The 22,242-nt window shown below is 32.2% G+C and overlaps 1 protein-coding gene across 1 annotated transcript; it reads right to left on the bottom strand.

The window, feature by feature from the left end:
- Positions 1-20,901: 20,901 nt before the first annotated feature.
- LOC114579343 (50S ribosomal protein L14, chloroplastic) lies at positions 20,902-21,766 on the bottom strand. The gene is made up of 2 exons (XM_028693578.1): positions 21,571-21,766; positions 20,902-21,239 (listed from the first exon to the last, which is right to left on the bottom strand). Exons 1-2 carry the CDS (start codon positions 21,764-21,766, stop codon positions 20,902-20,904), a joined length of 534 nt encoding a protein of 177 aa, XP_028549411.1.
- Positions 21,767-22,242: the final 476 nt, after the last annotated feature.

Consider the following 22,242-nt stretch of genomic DNA (forward strand, 5'->3'; position numbering starts at 1 on the left):
TTAGCTTCATATTTGTGTATGCCATCTTTTCATCTTTTAATAAGACCTTTAATTATTGAACTTATTTGATAGTATTCTATTCTATTTTTTTTCCTTTGCTTTTTTCCCTTTGCTCATAAGCAATTAAAGAGTATATTAGTTTATCAATAATTAGTGTCTCTAAATATTTACTTCGTCAATAACAACTACAATATGCTCATATTTATCATTCCCTAATGCAAAATTTTTTCTATCACTCGAATATCTCTTAATTTGTCTTTGTACCTTCATAGTTGATTGATAATAGTCAAGACTCTTGTTAAATAGTCCTCCATAATTTTTGCTGCCATCATTTGAAGTGCCTCAAGTTCAGCTCGGAGAGTTTGAAGTCAAATCTTCTTTATCTTACCTATACATTTACATGCAACCTGAATAATCTCCCACGATTGCTTAGTGTTGGATGCACTAGCCACTTTATCAAAGGTTTCCTCATTTAAGGCTTGATTGATGAAGAAGAGCACTTTCTTGTACTTCTTTCTACTTACTTTCCACAATTTCCTATGGGTTATTGATAGTTCTGCTTCACCTTAATGCTCAACATAGATTTTTTCAACTATCTCCCAAATATCTTATGACCAAATAATGTCTTCATTTGAAGACTCCAATTCTCATAATTCTCCTTTGTCATACAAGATAGTTGTTGATTCATACCACTTGCCTTCAAACTGGGCTCTGATACAAATTGTTTGAAAAAAAAAATTTATAAAGAAGAAGAGGATTATATTAGGAATGACAAAGGAAAAAAAACATATGTAATATCTTTTTCAATATTACATCAAAATGACAAGGCCAAAGTCTTATTTATAATTGTACAAAGTCCATTTTTGAATCACAATATAAAGAATTATATAATAAATGTGCAACTAACAACTAACTAGAGAAGTTGTTCCATATTCTAGGGAATTCTTCAATATAATTCATAGATAAAAAAAATAAACACTTGATAATTAATTTTGGTTTAAATTTTTAAATAGGAATCACAGTGGCTTCAAGCATGTTGAATGTGCCTAGCTTGTCCATTTCAATGAATACACCTTAAACTTGAATAAAAAAGAGCTTCTTTCACACAATACTATTTGTGTAAGATGGGTTGATCGAGTTACGAAGAGAATAAGAACCATTTCAAGCTATGTGGAGAAGGAACACAAAGTCCATATTATGAATACCAATCATCTTCCATAGATGATAAGGCTTTTCTTCATCGTTAGCTGTTTGATTCTCATACATCTCTTGAGTATCTCTTAAAATTGCCTATAATTTCTTTTCTACCATTCCATCAAGCATACTAAGGTCTGAAGCATTGAGCTAAGTTGAAAGCGGGATGGGGTGAGAATTCTAAGTTTATGTATCTTTAGGTTTTGAATTCATTTTAGAAAAGATTTCATAGACAATTTGACAAATTTTGGAACAAATGCTGCTAGAAGCTCAAATTGATTCCTTCAAACGTTTTTCAAAGAATGCAAAGAAGCATGGGTAAATTAAAAGATGATTGAAAATATTTAGTTCCTGGTTGTGAATTTTTCCTAAGCTTATAGCCCTTATGAGCATAAAAAGTTAATTTACATATTATTTTGTCATATGTATGGTAAGTAACTTTAGAGTAGGTTTCCATTATTTGTCTTGGCAAGCTATTATTGTATGGGATTTTCCACAGTTTTTAACCATTTGGGTGCATTTTAATTGCCAAATATATTCTACTAATATAAAATATAGAAGCACTGAATGTCACAACTTTGGCATGAATTTTAAAATTCTTATGAAAATCATAAAGAAGTTGTGTCAATAGAAAATATCTAGGTATTCAACTATGAATAAGAAGAAAGAGAATCAAGTGGCAAGGAAAATTGTGACACAAGAAGGAAAACTCTCTCTTACACTCTCTACCTCTACACATGTCTCTCTTGTTACATGTAAAAATTGATGTGTGGCGAATCCATTGAATATTTAATTTAAATTTAATATCTCAAAATAAGTTGTACACTCAAACATAGTTGTTTGTCAATAAAAATCAAATGTTGCTATCAAGTTCTATTATATCAAATTCTTTTACATTGTTCTCATTCTACTTGCTCAGCCTTTTTTATCTATTCCAACATAGTTCGGTGGATAGAACTTTGACACCATGGATCCAATGATGCTATTATTGTATGTTAAGAGTGTTTATGATGATATAGGAAAAAAATGAACCTCTTACATTGAATGAAAATTTTGCATATGCATGTAAATAAATTAAGAACAATTCATAAGTGTCATGAGACTTTTGCATTTAGAAAACTTAAGAGAAAAAATCATGGGACATTGCCCAATTAAAAGAACTTTATTCTTATAAGTCGAATAAATAAAAAGAAAATTATGAGATAATTTAAATAAAAATATATTGAATTTATTTAAACACCCATATGATTAATTAGATTTAAACAAAATAAAAACAAATATGATATTTTATGCTAATAATAAAAAAATCTTAAATCTATTACGCCAATCACATGTTGCCACAAGGAGATGCAATGTCAAATAAAGGTAGATCATCATAATTATATGACAATATTTTTTATTTTATGACTAGTTTCTTACCATTTTACATGGTGTGATGTAATCAATAATTTTAATTTGCATTTATTTTTAAATTTTGAATTTAATTTTAAATTTAAGTCAATATTTGTGAACTGTTGGGGCAATGGTCATCTAAGATAAAAGGAAACTATGGCTTCAATTAGGACAGTTTCTTACCATTTTACTTTTCAAATCTCAGCCACAATTTTTGTTTGACCACTACTTTTTTATTGTCTTCAAAAATAATTGTGCTAAGAAATTATTATCTACAATAATTTTAAAAAAATTTGTTTTTTATAAATATTTTATAAAGTGGTAAGAAAGTTGTCCCAATTGAATCATATATTATCAAAGTCTCTATAAAATTTTAATAAATGATGTTTATTATATGAATTCCAATCGTATGAATTTGGCAATAAAAACAAAGACAAAGAAAGAGAAAAAAGAATATTTTTGTCAATTGCTCATAGCATCTAATGTACTAAACTAAAGTAGTTTGTGTTGCTTACTTGTTTTCTCAAATAACTAAAATGAAACTTTTTAAGCAATTTGAAATTTTGGGCTGTAGGGATTTCTTGTACATTCATCAAAATTGGCTATAGATAATATGAATATGCTATGTTTTTTAATGGATATAAATTATAATGTTTTTTTTAAAAGAGATAACATAAATTAAATGATAAATTGCTTTTTAATGGCATATAATTGTCTGGAGAAGCCCACCATCGTAGTAAACACCAAGAACAAGAATTCCCCGACGTAGAATTGCTAGAGGCTGACAACAGTTTGGAGGGTTCTCTCAGGAAAAATATCTCGTGGATCGAGGCAAGGGATAGGAGGCAGGTGAGGTTTTCCTTTTTTGCACTTGTTTTCTTATCCCCACTTATTTTGTGTATTTATGGTTTAAATTCTTTTCCAGAAATACAGTGATCATGAAGAGGAAGATAATGCCGGAGAGACCTTTAGCGACCATGAATAAGAAGCCTATTTTGCAGAGGACCTTTGGGCAACTAATGAAGGGGATGTCAGTGGATAGGCTCAATAAGAAGCCTGGAGCTGGTCCTAGTCTTTAACCTTTACAATCATTACTGAGCAACTTTAGATTCATAGGTGGATCTCTGTCCGAGGAGGGAGCAGAACCATTTAAACTCACTCTTGTCGCCGAAGGCAAAGATGTTTTCAATGTCAGAGGTACCACAAAAATAAGCAATATTTTAACGTGCATGGAAGAGGAGGTTGCTAATGTGTGTGCCTCAGCGGAGGAGGATGCTGATGGCTTTATTAAGATGAATGATGAATTTTCGTATAGTTCAATTTCCTCGGTTGGTGATGAGAGGAATTCACAAGATGATGAGAGTTTGTAATTATCTTCTCCTTCTTGTTTGTTGGAGAGTTTCTTGTCCCGGATTGATTCCAGATGGAGTGATACTAACTCTTTTGGTCTGAAGAAGGTGAGCCCTCTGTATATATTCCATTTTTCAATTCTATTAAGGTATGGATGTGCTAAGAATTCATAAGATCCAATGATAGAGTCTTTTGTCAAAGGTATTCATTACTCGCTCTTCTTTTCTTAGTGCTTCGTATTGTATTGGTGACTGGTTGAAAATAACAAACGTATATCTAAAATATTTGTTTTCTGGTAATATATGTTTAGCTTATTAATCAGCTGCCTATCCATCACTGTATTACTGGAGAAACATCATTTTGTAACCATATTTCCTCAGCTTTGTCCTTTTCAATGTTTACGGTAGTTTTGGCATAATAAACAAGCAAATTTTTTGCATATAAATTAAGATATATGTAACTAGAGCATTAATAGTTAACTTTCATAATTGTGTTTTTTTTCTTATGATTTTTTATTTTATGAATTCTTTTAGACATCTTACAACTAAAGTTGGAAACTTGTAAAACTCAAGTACAGAAAAAAGGGGAGATTTTCTTTGTTGTGCATGTGCTGCTAATTTCCCACTGCAAATATTAAACCAAATCATACATGAGATCTAGTTGATAAAACAAAGAAGACTTTGCCAATGCATTGTTTTCTAAGCAATTTTGATGTTGCTTTCCTCATTCTTTTCTGTTATCAGTATAATCATACCTTTATTTTTCATTTTGCCCAATAACTAGCAAATTCTTGACATTTATCAATTAATTTGATATACACATACAACTTTAGAGGTTTTTTTCATCCAAGATTCTAATATTTATACTTGGATGAATCCCTTACTTGGATTTGATTAGCAATGCGTGAAAAATATATAGGATGCTATTTCTAACTATGATATATGTATGATTTATTTTACTGATGTGATAGCATATTATTGATTTATTAAAAATTCATCATGTATCAGAAGATTCATGCTTGGTGCCAAAATCCAAATGGAGAATGGATGTTAGGGAGGATACTATCAACTTTAGGGGTAGAGTCAATTATTTATCTTCCAGAGGGGAAAGTAATCATTTGATGTTTTGGTTGAGGAATGTATATTAATTGTTTACTTATAAACGATCTATAGCTAAGCTTAAAACATCTTCCGCAGGTATTAAAGTTGGAACAAATAGCATTTTACCCTCAAATCTTGAAATACTTGATGGGGTAGATGATCTGATGCAACTAAGTTATTTAAATGAACCATCGGTACTCTACAACTTAAAATAAAGATATGATCAAGACATGATTTATGTGGGTATCTTTTTCTACTTCTTATTTAGAGTTTTGTTAGCATGCAATTACCCCTAATTTCTATTCGTTTAAGATACTAATATGTTGACGAGTTTTTGTATTTACCATTTAGACCAAAGTGGGGCCTGTGTTGGTTGCCATCAACCCATTTAAGAAAGTTCAACAATATGGAAATGATTATATTGAGGCATAAAAGTGCAAATCTATAGATATTCCACATGTTTAATAAAGCTTTTCTCTATTTTTTCTTCAGAAAAAAAAAAGATATTCCACATGTTTTTGCTATTGCAGATGCAGCAACACCTTAAATGATAAGAGGTTATCTTTCACATAGTAAATTTGTGCATTCTTATATTGAAATTTTATTTTTTCCCCCTCTGACCATGATTTTATTTTTTTAGATGAAGTCAATCAATCCATAATTATAAGGTGTGAACTCATTAGTTTCTTCATATGACTCATAAAATTCTACTCCTTTATAATTAGCGCAGTCTTACAGCATTCAACACTTACTTCTCAGCTGTCTTGTGTCTTTTTTTTTCCTTCACTTTTTTTTCTTTTGGAATGATAATTTCTTGGGTATTGTGTAATTAATTTTTTTTCCATGGAAAGCCTTTTTTATTATGCATTCGTATAAATAGATTAAGGTTGATACCATTAGTAATTTGTGTCAAATGTGTTTATTAACTTTTTAGGAATTGCACTTTAATTTAAATTGGAGCTTATCATTCTTTGTCCACTACAAGCTTATCTATCTTTGTTTGCTTGTAGTGAATTAGATGCCTCAAATATGCTAAGTATGGCCTTCTTTTCCAGTGGCGAGAGTGGAGCTTGCAAAACTGAAACAACAAATATTACAATGCAATATTTGGCTTCTCTTAAAGGACGTACTGGGATGGAATATTAAAATTTTCAAACAAATCAAATTCTTGAGGTCTTCGGGAATGCAAAAATAATAAGAAATGATAACTCTAGTCACTTTGTAAGCTTTTGTATTCTTCATAATATTTTCAAGAAATGATGAAAGATTGGTTTAGCTTCATCACTAAGCAACTTAAAAATCTCCTCTTTTTTTTCTACTTCTTTCTGAAGGCCGCATATTTCTAGTTGAATATGCTATATTATTATTGTTATTTTGTCATTGGAAAAAATTTTTGTTCACGCCTGTTGGGAAATTTAATTGAAATTTATTTCAGTCCAAGCAGAAAGATTTTTGGTGCAAATATTCAAACTTTTAAAAATATTTTTAATCATATAATGCGTTTCCCTAAATATTTTCTTTTGGTAGACTAAACTTTGTGTGTATTCCATTTTGTGCCTTGGTATTGTCTACTATTTGGGCCAGCTTTACTTAAGAATGTACATTCTTTTGCCTAAATCTATATATATATATATATTTTATATCTAGAAGTTACATAATTATTTGCACATCATGCAGTCAAGAGTTGTCCAGTGTGCACCTGGTGAAAGGTCTTATCATATTTTTTTATCAATTTTGTGCTGGTGCTTCAAAATATCTTTGAGGATTTATTCTAGCATTTTTTTAAATGAATTATAATACTCTTTTAATCCGACTATGTATTGCCATCTTTATTGCATTTAATTTGAAGTTTGTTTATTGCTGCTATGGATTATCTACTTAAGGAGTGAACCTATCAAAAGTCCTTAGAGTTGGCTTTTTTGTATTCTCTTTTTGGTCATTAAATCCTATCTGAAATTGCATTTGTGTCAATCTTAATTTAGCTTCCTCTTTAAAGAAATTAATAGTATATCTTGGAACCCGCCTTGAAGGTGTTTATCCATCTTATTGATGAAACCCTCTCGACATATTTTTTGTGAACATTTTTCTCAAGTTGACCTAATTCAGGGGGAAAAAGGAAAAAAAAAAAGTTACTTCACATGTTGCGGGACAGGGCACTGCAACACTTTCTCCTCTTTTCTCCTGCACAAGTTCTGATACAACATAAATAAACTTTGGGATTTAGGGCATACAACACATTTTCCTAACTTAACATTGGCATTAAAACCCCTCATACATGTTTTTTTAAAGGAGTTTCTATAATCGTTTATGTTCCGTTGAACTATTGCTAAGTTTCTAACTTCTTCAGAATCTATTTAATACAAATAATTTACAAGTTATGCAATCCCTATAATGAAGGCTCTTTCTATTCAAGTTATGAGAGATTAGCCCTTTTCCTATTTCTTTTATAAAATATTTATTTTCTCATTTTCTTTCTGTAGAGTTGAATTTTAATTAGAGCTGCCCTTTGGCAACTTTGCCTACCAACATCTTATTTCTGCTTCATCTTTGAGCATGCACGTCTGATCCTACATCTAGGCTAATGAATATTCCTCATTGGGTTTTAACCCGCCTTTTCCTATACAATCATTTCACACAATCTTGTTCGGTATCTAAATCATCTTTCAATCATTCTTTTTAGCATGCTTACTTTGTTTGTTGTTCAATGCTCATTTTAATTACAAAGTAGTTGATCTTCATTTGTCCTATGAATGTTTCAAATGTCGAGGTTGTTATCAGTTTTATAGGTTTGTTATCGTTATGGTGGAAGGTGTTGGGTTAGTGGAAGGTTAAGAAGGGTATTGGCTATAGTTTTGTGGATGGTTGTATTTTCCAATCATGGGTAATTGCTAGAGACTCCTTTGTTTAAAGTTATTTCAACCCATAGCTTAAGCTGGTTGAGGACCAATCCATGTTTTAACAACCTTTAATAACCTGCACATAGTTTGAATCATAGATTTATCATTTTCCCTCTATTTGTTGTTTATATTATCGTCATTTATGTTGTGGGATTCTATATGTCAATGTTGGGTTTTTATGTCAAAGTGATGATCAAGTAAAAATGAGATCTTTAGAATTGAGGGAGGGCCTAGTTATAGCACCCCAGGTGATTTATTCTAATCATAAAATAATTGTTCGGTTATGGAAATTCAAGAAGAAATTGAAGAATTAGTCTAATATATAGTGGAAGCTCTATCTATCATTTTATGTTGAAAGAATGAATCTTTAAAATTTTATATTATAAAAAGGTTCAAGAATTCATAAATATGGATGCCAATATTGAGTAAATGCCTTTATTTTTTGGCAGGAAAAAAATTCAAAATGGTTCGTGGCTGTTTAAGAAGGACTAAAATGATTTCCAACTATATTGAATGATTATTTTGGTCCCATTATTCTTTAGAAAGGAATTAAAATAGTTTCATGATGAGACTATTTTGTTTCCTATTTAAGGAGTTAATGAATAAAAATGATCATTTAATTATAATTGGGGACTATGTTGATCTTTCATAAAGAGTAAAGAGACCATTTTGATCATTTTCTCTATTTTTAACCTAATGAATTATGTGGTTCTTCTTAGGGCTGAGTTGTAATATGCCAAAATAAAAGGAACGAAAGATCTGAGCGAAGGAGGAAGTTTTTAATACTTTAGTTATATAGTATAGAGTAGTTATATAGTAGGGAGTAGTAATAGTATAGTGTAGTATGTATAGTATTGTGTAGTTGTATAGTATATAGTAGTAGTAGTATAGTTTATTATATATAGTATAGTATAGTCATATAGTATAGTGTAGTATATATAGTATAGTATAGTTATATAATATAGATTAGTGATAATGATAAGTATATATTATATAATATAGTGTAGTATGTATAGTATTGTGTAGTTGTATAGTATATAGTATAGTATAGTTATATAGTATAATGTATAACTATACTATACTATATAGTATAGTTATATAGAATATGTTAGTAGTAGAATAGTGTAGTATATGTAGTATAGTGTTGTATATATAGTTTAGTGTTGTTATATAGTATAATGTAGTAGTAGTATATTATAGTATAAATAATATAGAGTAGTTATATAACCTTGTGTAGTTTTATAGTATAGAGTAGTAGTAGTATAGTGTAGTTATATAAAATAAAGTAGTAGTAGTACAATGTAGTTTATACACTATAGTGTAGTTTATATAGTGTAGTTTCTATATCTCTCTCCATCTCCCTCTCTCACTCTCTATATCTCTTGCTCTCTCCCACTAAATCTCACCCACACTCTTTCTATCTCCCTTTCTTTCTCTTTATCAATCTCTTTCTCATCATCTTTATCAAGTACATTGTCTTTATCACATTATATATCTCCATCTCTCGCTATCTCCTCTCTATTCACTCTCTCACCCTATCTACCTCCTTATAAAATAAACATATTTTTCTCTTACTCTCATCCCTTCTTTCTCCATCTCTCTTTCTAGATTACACACTCCGCCTCTCTTTCTCTCTCTCATTAACTATCTCCTAATCTCTCCCTTTCGCTCTCTCTTCTCTCTTTCTCTCTCATTCTCTTTCTCCTTATCTTGATCCTTCTATCACTCTCTCTAACTCACTTTCCCACACACTCTCACTTTGTCTCCCTCTCTTTTGCTCTTTCTCTATCTCTCTCTCTTTCTTAAAATATTTTTCTCCCTCTCCCTACATATTTCTCTCTTTCACTCTCCACCCTCTCATGACTCTCCCTTCCTCTTCCTCTTGTTCTCTATCTCACTTACTCACTCTCTCTGTTCCTCCCTCTCTCTCCCTCTCTCTCACTTAATTCATCTTTCTTATATTAATATATGTTGTACTCTCTCCCTCTCTCTACACCTCTTTCTATCGATCTCTCTCTTTATCTCTCCCTCTCCCTTGTTATCTTTATCACCCTCAAATTCTCCCTCAATCGCCCTTTCTCTTGCTTTACTCTCTATTTAAATCTCTCCATCTCCCACTCTAATTCTTTCCTATCTCCTCTATCATTCTCACTCTACCACCCTATCACTCTTTCTCTCCTCTTTTCATCTCTTTCCATTATTCTCTCTCCCTCTGTCTTTAATATCTCTCTTCTTCTCTCTCTCCTCTCACATTCTCTTTCTCTCCCCCTCTCACTCTCCTTTTGTTTCCCTCTCTCCCTCTCTCTATTTTCTCTCTCACACTCTTCATTTCTTCTTATCTTACTCTTTAACCATCTCCCTCATTCTCTCTCTTCTCTTTTTCCCTCTTTATCTCCCCCTCTCTTTACTTCACACTCTTTAAATCACACACTCTCTCTTCTCCCTTCTCTCCCACTTTCTTACCCTTTATCTCATGCTTTTTCTTCATTACTCCCTCTCCCTCTATTTCTCTCTCTCTTCACACTATATATAACACTCTCACCATCTTCTCACTTTTTAAATATTTTTTTCTCCCTCTCTCCCCCCTTCTCTCTCTCTCCCTCTCACTCAAACTTTATCTCTCCCATTTCAACTCTTAGTTCACTCTTTCCCTCATTTAATTTCTCCCTTTCTCTTTATCTCACTCTCTCGCACTCTCTATAAAAAATATCTCTCCCTCTATCTTATTTCTCTCTCTCACTCACACCCTCTTACTCTCTTGCTCTATCGCTCTCTCTTCCCTCCCTCTCTTATCCTCTCTTTCTCTTGATCTCTCTCTCTCTCTCTCACTTCTCCCCTCATTCACTCTTTCTCTCTATCACTCCCTCTCTCTCCCTATGTACTTTCTCGATCTCTCACCCTATCTTACCCTCTCCCTCTAAGAATAAATATTTATTTGTCTTTTGCTCTCTGACCTTCTACCTCTTCCTTACTATGTCTATCTCTCTCTCTCTCTCTCTCTCTCTCTCTCTCCTAATTACTATCACATTCTCTCTCCCACCCTCTCTCTCTATCTCTCTCTATCTCGATCTCCCTTTCTCTTTCACTCACTCACTAACCCTCTTCATCTCCCTCTCTCCCTCTCTCCCCTCCCCATTCTACATATCTCTCTCAATCTCCTCTCTCTCTCTCTATCTCTCTTGCATTGTTTCTCCCTCTCTTTTTCACTCTCTTTCTATCGCTCTTTCTCTTTATGCCCCCTCTCTCTATCACTTACACTCATATCTCTTTCTTTATCACTCTCGCTATCTCTATCACTTCCATTAAAAAGATGTTTCACTCCTTTTCTCAGTATATCGCTAATTCTCTCGATCTAACTTTTTCTCTCATTCTCTTTTTCATGAACACTCTCTTTTTCCCTCCTCCTCTCTATCTCCCTCTCTCTATGCTACACACACACACACTATTTGTGCCTCTCTATAATTATAGCTTTTCCTCTCACACTAAATTTTTTGCTTTGTTCGGCTCTTGGTTGGTGCATATATATATATATATATATATCCCTCTATTTCTCTCTCTCTCCCTAACCCTCTCACTCACACTCTCTCTCTTCCTCAGACCCTCTTTACTCTCTAAAGATTTTTCTCTCACTCTTTTACTCTATCTCCCTCTCCCTCTTTTAGTCTCTTAGACACACACACTCTCTCTCCCTTGCTCATTATATTATTAACTATCTCTTCTCTCGACCTCTCTCTCTCCCCCTTCTTCTATCTCCTTCCTTCTCTCACTTACTTAATCTATCTCACTAACATTATGCCATTCTTTCACTCTCTTACTCTCTCTCACCTTATATTTTTCCCTCTCTTTTGCTCCCACACTCTCTCTATCCCTTACACTCTTTCTCTACCCTACTCTTTCTCTCCCTCTCTTTCTCATACTCTCCCCCCTCCTACTTTTTCTCTCTCTTGCTCACACACTCTATATTTTTTTCTCTATCACTCTATCTATAACTTTCCCTCTCTCTATCTCTCTTTATCCTACACTGTCACCCTCCCTTTATCTCTTTATTTATCCATCTCATACTTTCCTTCCCCCTATTTCTCTCTCTCTCTTTCTCTCCCTCACCCTCATCTCTCTTGCACTCTTCCTCTCTCTCCTTCTATTTCCCTCTCACCCTCTCTCATTTTGCCTCCTCTCCCTTTTTATCTCTATCTCCCACCTCTCTACTTCACACTCTCTCTAAATATCTCTATCTCCCCCCTCTCACTATCCCTCTCCTACTCTCTATCTATCTCCCACTCTCTATCTCTTACTCTCTCTCTCCCTCCCTCTGACTCTATCTCTTTCTCTCCTATAATCTCTCACTACCTATCCCTCTCTCCCTCCTTCCCTTTCTCTCTCTCTCTCTATGTCAATCTCTCTCTCACTCTTTATATCACTCTCTCATCCTCCCTTTATTTACCGAGACTTTCTCTCTCTTACCCTATCTCTCTCATCTCAATTTCCATCCCTCCCAATTCCCCACTCATTATTTTTATCTTTTTCCTCCATCAAATTTTGTTATACTCCTACTCTTATTACAAACATCTCTTTATCTCTATTTCATTCTCCTTCCCTCTAGGCCTCTCTTTTATTATCGTTCTTTCCTGCCCTCCCCATCCCTCCCTCTCTCTCTCTCTCACTCTCTCTATATATATATATCTCTCTCACACACACACACACTCGCTATACATATCTCTCTCTAACTCTCTCTTGCACCCTCACAGCTCTCTCCCTCCCACAATATCTCTACCTCTAATTCTCTAGCTCTCTCTACCTTCTCTCTTTCTAGATGAGGTTCCTGTTGCATTTAGTGTTTAAAATTTGCATGTGGGGAGGTGATTGTCAATTACATCTTGGTGGTAAAAGGGGAGTATTTGATGGAGGTAATGGTGGGGATCAAAGCAAGTTTGGGTTGGTAATCGAAGCATGGAAGACACATTTGAAAGGTAAGAATGGTCATGTTTTCTCTAATAAAAACAAGAATGGGGGTGGAGGATCTAGGCATGAAGTTGTTGCAATATATGAAGAAAGTCAAGGGTTGATTTCTAATTAACCTGAGTTTCTTTTGTTGGAACATTACTAGTTGATTTTCAATGCAAGAACTTACAAGGTTGCGGAAATGAACAAGGTGGGGAGTTATTAGGTGGTGATGGTGGAGTTTATAAGAAATTTGTTAAGGAGCAATTTTTTAATAAGGGAATTCAGGTAAAACAAAAGCTAATATTTTATTAGTTGTACATATTCTTCATAATGTAGTTGGATTAAATTCAAAAGGAGGAAAGGGGCAATTGGAACAAATGGATGAGGATGCCTAATTGGGATAACATCATTTATCAAAATGGGAAAATTGATCATGAGATATAAAGGCAAAAGGAGTGATGACATAAGCAATAATTTAGGGTGAGTCTCAGGTGATATAAATATGAAAATAATCTAATATTGGCTATGATGACTCATTAATTGCTATTTCAAATTCTCTAGATGCCATGTACAAGGTTATTCGATTTGGACTGGGATTGGAATGTATAAGTGAGTGGTGCAACCAGAGGTGATGGAGCTTGTGTGAAGAATAGTTACATCTAGACCCTCAAGATTCTCAAAATATGGAGGTGCAAAATAGGTAAAAATGAATAAATTAATAGATAAGATGGAAAATATTGTTGCAAATGTAAATATGGTGGTGGATATTGGTACTGGTGGTTGTCTTCCTATTGGTGGAAATTTTGATCATTCAATAATGTAGAATTCTTTGAATATCAAAGAATGCACTGGAGATGTTCGACAGAATGTTTAGTTGATATTTAGTTAACTTCTCTTTAATCAGATTAAAGGACTTTTCTTGTTCTTTACCCCACTTAAACGAGACATTTTTTTCTTGATGACTTCAATGAGAGGGGTGGCTAAACTACTAAAATCAAGCACAAACTATCTATAGAAGCAAGCTAAGCCATTGAAACTCCATACTTACTTGGTTGTTGTAGGCATTGGCCAATCTTGGAATTCCTTGATGTTTATGTAGTCCACCTCAATTCCTCTCTTACTATAAACATAAACAAGAAACACAAGTTTATATATTAAGAATGTGCACTTCTTAAGGTTAGCAAATTCTTTCCTTAGAGTTTTTAAAATATATTTAAAATGCATTTCATGTTCTTCCAAGTTTTTACTATAAATTAGAATATCATCAAAATACAAACTACAAATATTCCAATAAATGCATGTAAAATATGATTCATCAAACACATAAATATGCTTGGAGCATTAGTTAAACCAAAAAAGCATCATTAACCACTCATACAAACCATGTTTAGTTTTAAAAATAGTTTACATTCATTACCTTTTTTCACCCTACTCTAATGATATCCATTTATAAGAATAATTTTTGTAAAAACACATAAACTATGCAATTCATCAAACATATCATCTAATCTAGGAATGAGGTGATGATATTTTATCATTATGTTATTGATAGCTTAACAGTTAGCACACATTATCTAGGTTTTGTCTTTTTAGGCACAAGGAATCAACTTTAATATACATACCCAATTGAAGTTCTTTTGTTTCCTAAAAAATACTCCTAAAAGCAAGTCGAATTGGAATTGATGCACCAGCTATGAAAAAAATTTTGATGTTCAATTCCTTAAATCTAATGAGACTCAAGCACAAAGAGTGATGAAAATTCATAAAATTATTGGTGATTAGATTATTTTAGTTGAAATCAAAAGGTCCCAAGTTTTGCACATTATATTTTTTTTCATTATTTCATAAGATATGAAACAATGGATGTTTTATGATATGCTAATTACCAATGTCTAATAGTTATGCATCCCGTAATGTTGGTAGGTAATATTCTTGTAACTTTATTTTTGTTTTTTTATTAAAGGTTATACACAATCAGAATGTTGATTAATGAACTGTCAGTTATGCAGAGTAACTTTCTATTGAAGCATTATCTTGTCATCATTTTGGATGAGGCTCATGAGAAAAGCTTAAACATAGATATCCTAATTGGTATGCTATCTCATATCATAAAAATTAGGCCATGTAAGAAATGAAGGTATTAAATATTTTCTTTGCCTCATTATTTCCTAAACTTTATGGATCTTTAAAATTGTTAATAGTCATCATAGGAATAATATGAGGAACATAAGAAAAATATACTTTCAAGTGCTGAGAGTAGCACTAAAAAATTGGTTGTTAGTCTAAAGCTTGTGAAGATGAGTACTACCCTATGTGTTGAGGATTATATTTCCAATAAGAGATTATTTCATGAAGCATCACCTATTTTGGAAGTTTCAGTTAGGCAATTTCTAGTCACTTTCCACTTCTCAAGGAAGACACCAGTGGTCTATATAGCTGTAATATCCAGAAAATGCAGGAAATGAAAAAAAAATATATTTTTATAAATTAAAATATCTAATTTTAGTTATGTAAATATTAGAAGTAATATTACTTAATATAAAAAATTTACTTAGCTTATGTAACTATATACGTCTGAATAGATGATTGAATGGGAAGAGAAGTTTTGGAATTTAGTTATTGTGGTGGGCCCCATTATCCTCATTTCATCTGATAAGGATTCACACATGCAGAGATAGATAGAAATTTATGAAGAATCAGTAAGCATGCAGGCGGTATAGTGCTGTTGTGAATGAATGCTATCGTGAATGAAATCAAGTAAGGAAATCTGCATGTATACAGCGGCTGAGAACAAAGGCTGAATGGATTTTGTGATTGTGAAGTGGTTGTAAAGGAAATAGGCAAGCATATAGTGGCTGAAGGGTTGGAAAGCGTACAACCGCTAAAGGATTATGTGAAGAAAAAAATAATTTTGTGAATTTTGTGAAGTAATGCAGTGAATTCTATGAAGGAATAAGAAGAATAAAAGGTTAAGAGAATAAGTAAAACAAGAAGAAAAATTAAGGAAAGAAGAATAAGAAAGAAAATTTAGAGAGGTGAAAACAGGTATCATTGATTATATGCAGAGGGGTTACGAGGTAACTTACATTCGTCGAAGAGTGCGAATTAGAAAAATAGGAAAAAGCAGTTCGTCAAAGATGTAAGTAATAGGAATTTAATTTTAATGACAATTTTGTTAACTTATGCTTGTATGTTGGTAATTGATGAATTAAGAAACATATGTATTACAAGTTATTTATTTTGATTAAGGATGTTCTTCTCCAAGTTTTCAAATATGAATGATTGCTTATATGATTTCAACATGTGAATTAAAAATAAAGTTTAGTATGTTAATCTAAATGTTTTTCTATTTGATAATGTTTTGAAATAAAGGTTAAATTCCTTATATATGTTATACATATTCTTTGTATACAAATTTCAAAAGAAAGTATTATGAAATCATGCAATAATGTACTTATGAATTATAAATATGAGAAGTGTGGTAAATATCAATTTAAAAGTAAAGTTTGCTGTAAATAATGTATAACTTACAAGTGTAGGTGGGAGAAAATGGTTTACCTGTATGAAACTACATTGTAAGTGGGGCAAAAGGGACCCCATAAAATATGATACCTATATAGCAGATGGGGCAAAAGGTATTCCTAAAGAGGGGAAAATAATCTCTATATAATTCAATGACGTAATGCTAGGTTTACCTGGGCTCTATTGAATATTTTCATGAAAGTTTAGCCAAATCTTTTAATGACTAAAATTCATATTCAATGTAAACTTCAAAATAAGTAAAGACTAATGTTAATTATGGTTTTATTATGTTTTACAAATAATGGTAAGTTTGTTCAACGATGATTTCAATGATGTGATTTATTAAATTATTGCATTTTAATTAATAGTTAATTTGTATACTTATTGAGCCTAATATCTTACCAGTACTCTTCTTACTGGCTGTTGTTACAGAAGAAAAGAAAGAGAAGGTTAATGCATAATATGTTGAAAGTTCTTCTATTTTAAATGCTAGTGTTTGTTGTTGTTTATGAGTCTATGATGGAGATATGCAAATAATTTTGCAATGTCTTATTTTGAATATTGTTTTGAATTTCTTCGTGGCTCTATAAGTATGTTTTGTTAAAATTTAAAGGTATTAGGTGCTTCCGTTAATGTGATGAATGAAAATTTTTGGATCTTTTATACAAATTTTTTAAATGTTCAAAAGTATCCTATGAAGAATTGATGAAAAAGTTGTGTTTATGTTAGTAATACTGTCAGTACTGTTAAGGAGTATTATGGGGTGTTACAAAAGTGATATCAGAGATAAGATTTAAGGTTCTAAGGATTTAATTATGGAAGCATAAGTGATTTTTCTAAGAGAATAAGAATGGATATGATCTGATATAATTAGTACAGAGCCTAGGAGAGTGTAATGTTTCTAAGTTAATAAGTAACTTCCTCTGGTTTGTATGTAAACATGTTTAACTTTCATATGACTTGTATATAAGCATATTAAAATAATAGTAAACATATGAAAATAACATTTAAATAGAATTACATGATAGTATAAATGCATAATTCTTAATGTAAAGCATTAGAAATATAATGGTTGAAAGAATACTTGCAAGGGATGAGGGTAAGTCATTTCAACCTATAAGTATCTCTAAGGATCCTGAAAATGTTATAATACTAGAAGGCATTGCACCCAGAATTGTGTTGAATGCAAATCCTCTAGCACCATTCGAAGATTTTTTGTATTTATCATATTTCTCCCCTGCTTTGCTTGTGATGTATATGATAAGCTTCCTACATGACAAAATATGCCTATAGGTTTATGCTAGATCAAGGCAATTTTTTGTGGGGTATTAAACCCAAAATGTGAAGTTTGGTTGCTTGAAAACTATTATATTTTATTGCTTCAACAAAATGGTTACATGTCCTCAATAAAGAAAAAAAAAATTAATTAGTTCATAAAACAACATTTTATAATTTAGCTGTAAGATAAATTACATGGTGGTGATTTTAAATACATTTTTGTTTCTAATAATTGACATCATCATAACACATACAAAAACCTTTTTTTGATAAGCTTTCAGTGATTATAATTGACACATTTTTGAAATTAGATCATCTTAAAAAGTCTAATATTTTTGGATACAATGGAGAAAAAGAATTTATATAGCTAACTAAACCTAATGGGATAAAAGATTATTGTTGTTGTTATTCTTGTAAAAAGTCCTAACATTTTTCTCAAGAGATTTTGACCTCAAGTTTGAAGTTGAAGGAAATTGATTAGTTGCTTGGCCAGGATGTTAATTATAATGAAATGGTTAAAATTAGGACTTGTGATCCTGAAAGAAGCTCAAACAGATAAACTGGCTATAGAAAAGATGATAATTAATGAATGCTTGACAAAACCAAGAAGTATAAAGTGAATAGGGTGGTTGTAGTATTAATTATCGCATTTGGATGTATTCTGGTAGAAATCAAGAAAATAGTTTGATGTGAAAGGATTTTCTGTAGAAGGGAGAAGAAAGCATTAGATAATTATGACAACTTTGTTAACAGAGGCTAGGAGGGAAGGATTTGCCTTTTGTAGTGGTCTAACATTGATTTAATAAAAAAGGAGTAAAAGTTCACAATCTTCTAATGAGACTTAAACACCAAGAGTGATGAAAGTTCATAAAATTGTTTGTGATGAGATTTTTTAATTGAAATGAGAAGGTCCCAAGTTTTGCACATTAAATTTTTTTCATTGTTTATAAGATATGAAATAATGGATGTTCTATTATATTGTAATTACCAAATGTCTAATAATTATGCATCCTGTGATGTTGGCAGGTAACATATTCTTGTAACTTTATTTTTGTTTTTTTTATTAGAGGGTATATGTACATAAATATGTTTTTTCACAATCAGAATGTTGATTAATGAACTGTCAGTTATGCAAAGTGACTTTCTATTAAAGCATTATCTTATCATCATTCCTGAAGAAGCTCATGAGAAGAGCTTGAACATAGATATCCTGGTTGGTATGTTGTCTCATATCATAAAATTTATGCCAGGTAAGAAGTGAAGGTATTAAATATTTTTTGTGCCTCATTATTGCCTAAACTTTATGGAACTTTAAAATTGTTAATAGTCATCATAGGAATTATATGAGGAACAAAAGAAAAAGATACGTTCAAGTGCTATTAATAGCAATAAAAAAATTGTTGTTAGTCTAAAGCTTCTGCTGATGAGTACTACCCTACGTGTTGAGGATTATATTTCCAATAAGAGATTATTTCATAAAGCACCACCTATTTTGGAAGTTTCAGTTATGCAATTTCTAGTCTCCTTCCACTTCTCAAGGAAGACACCATAAAGCCATCTAGCACAGGCTTATGAAAAAGTTTTGTGAGTCCAAAAGTGTAAGACCTCTAAAATTAGAGTATAGTTCATACTAGGTTAACCTGACTACAAGTTAGTTAACCTATTATACTTTTCTTGTGCCTCTGAATCCAGAAGTACCTGTGGAAGCCCAACAAACCACCCGACCTTGTACGTCCGTAACAATTATAATAGTATTGTTGAAACTCGCTTGAACATGAATAACTCCTTTTGGTATTCTACGTTCATTCTTATTTGAACCAATACGTGCATTCTTACGTAAACCAATTTTTGCTATAGGTTTTGTCATATTTTATTAGATCATATTCATAAGAATAAAAGAAAAAGAAAGAAGAATCAGAAATCTACAGAAAGATACGGGGATATCCATTTCATATGAAAACGAATCCTTTCTTCTTTCTTTTTACATGTACATGGGTTTGAAAAAGTACTTGATTTAGAACTTGAGAAGGATTACCCCTGTCTCTGTTTATGTCTCGGATTGGAACAAATGACTATAATTCGCCCCCGCCTACGAATCAAGCGACATTTTTCACAAATTTTACGAACAGAAGCCCTTATTTTCATATTTATCATTCCTTACTTTCATTCTGAATCTATTTTTTTTTTGAAACAAGAATCAGTTTATTGCATTTTTGAACTTCGAATTATATCCCTACAAAAAGGATGTTTAAAAGAATGATCTAATCGTTCGAATCTTTTTTGCGAAGTCTATAAATTATACGTCCCCTGGTTGAATCATAACGACTCATTTCGATTTTGACTCTATCTCCGGGTAGTATACGTATAAAACTGCGCCGGATTCTCCCTGAAATATAACCTAGAATTAGATCTTCATTATCTAACCGAACTCGGAACATACCGTTGGGAAGTGATTCAGTAATTAAACCCTCATGAATCAATTTTTGTTCTTTCATTCCAGGGAACCCCCTTTAAGTATCAACTAATAGAGGAAGAGTTCTATAATTCACTTCTCCTCTCTATTTTACAAATAGTAAGTTCGAGAGAAAATTAGGGTACCCCGGGAGAATCACCATATATAACACAAAATTTCTCCTCCAATTTTTTCTAGTCGAGCTTCTCGATCTGTCATTATACCTCGAGAAGTAGAAAGAATTACAATTCCCATTCCACCTAAAATCTTAGGAATTCGTTGATAGTTGGAATAGATTCGTAGACCGGGTCGGCTTATACGCTTTAAAATAATTTTATTACCTTTCCTAGTCTTTCTATGTCGTAAGGTTAAAACCAAGAAATCTTTTTTACTTTCTTGATGTTTTCGAACGTTCTCAATAAAACCTTCTCGTAAAAGTATTTTCACAATGTTTTTAGTGATATTAGTAGATACTATTTGAACTCTTCCCTTTTGATCTATGTCAGCATTTCTTATAGAAGTTATTATATCGGCAATAATGTCCCTACCCATGACGAACTATAGTTATTGGTGCCTCCTCATTTTGATATAATCAACATGCTTCATTTTTTGTTTTATTTTTTATTGAATTTTTTTTTGAAATTCTTAAATTCTAAAAAATTATTCTAAATCTCAAATATATGCATGAGACACAATCTATTAATCGGATCTATTTCAGATATTTGAATATTCTATTTTCTATATATAGAATAGATAGGATATATCCTATCTTCATCTATAAGACTTCGGGCGCTAATGAAACTATTTTAGTAAAATTCAACTGTCGCAATTCCCGAGCAATCGCACCAAAAATTCGAGTTCCTTTTGGATTTCCCTCTTGATCAATGATAACCGCTGCATTGTCATCATATCGTATTATCATGCCGTTGTCACGTTTGAGTTCTTTACACGTGCGTACAATCACAGCTCTAATTATTTCTGATCTTTCTAGAGGCATGTTGGGCACTGCTTCTTTGATTACAGCAACAATAACATCGCCAATATGAGCATATCGGTGATTACCGGTTCCTATGATTCGAATACACATCAATTCTTGAGCTCCACTGTTATCCGCTACATTCAAAAGGGTCTGAGGTTGAATCATATCATTTTTATTTGAATCTCTTATTTCAATGCAAGGGATAATGGAAAAAAGAAATATTGTCTGTCCAGAGATAAAGAAATCTGTGGTTGTTTTTTCATTCTCAATACTCCTTCCTTCTTCTTTTACTTTTGTTTACCTATCCTGAAATAACAAATTGAGTTCGTATAGGCATTTTGCATGCAGCTATTTCCATAGCAGTTTTGGCTACAGTTTCTGATACTCCACTCATTTCATAAAGTATTCGGCCCGGTTTAACAACGGATACCTAATATTCGGGGGATCCCTTGCCCGAACCCATACGTGTTTCTGTAGGTCTTACAGTAACAGGTTTGTCGGGAAAGATACGTACCCATATCTTTCCACCACGACGTGCATATCGTGTCATTGCTCTTCGCCCTGCTTCTATTTGTCTAGCTGTGATCCAAGCAGGTTCAAGTGCCTGAAGAGCATATCTGCCAAAACAAATATGATTGCCTCGGCAAGATATTCCCTTCATTCTACCTCTATGTTGTTTACGAAATCTGGTTCTTTTGGGGTTATAGTTGATGGTTGTTTCTGAATTCCATCTCTACTGCAGAGCCGGACATGAGAGTTTCTTCTCATCCAGCTCCTCGCGAATGAAATGATTCAAGAATATTAAATATACACATGTATTTATGTATTTCATTCTATCAAAATGAAAAGAAAGAATATACTAATCTTTTTATATTGAATTTGTTACATAGGTAACTTTATATATAACTAACTAGATAACTAGGTGTGTTTGTTTATATATAATGCTTCTTTCTTTTATCAAGATTTCTAAAGTATTTGACTTTACCTCTATTGAAATTGAATCACACCAATAAAGAAAATCCTTAAATGAAAGAAAAATTAAAAATAAAGAAAGGTTTCGCGGGCGAATATTGACTCTTTCCTCCTTCATTTGTAGGATCAATCCATGACCATTCAGAAGAAATCCATTTTTTCTTG

The sequence above is a fragment of the Dendrobium catenatum genome, unplaced genomic scaffold, assembly GCF_001605985.2.
Source record: "Dendrobium catenatum unplaced genomic scaffold, ASM160598v2 fragScaff_scaffold_323, whole genome shotgun sequence".
Classification (NCBI taxonomy): Eukaryota; Viridiplantae; Streptophyta; class Magnoliopsida; order Asparagales; family Orchidaceae; genus Dendrobium; species Dendrobium catenatum.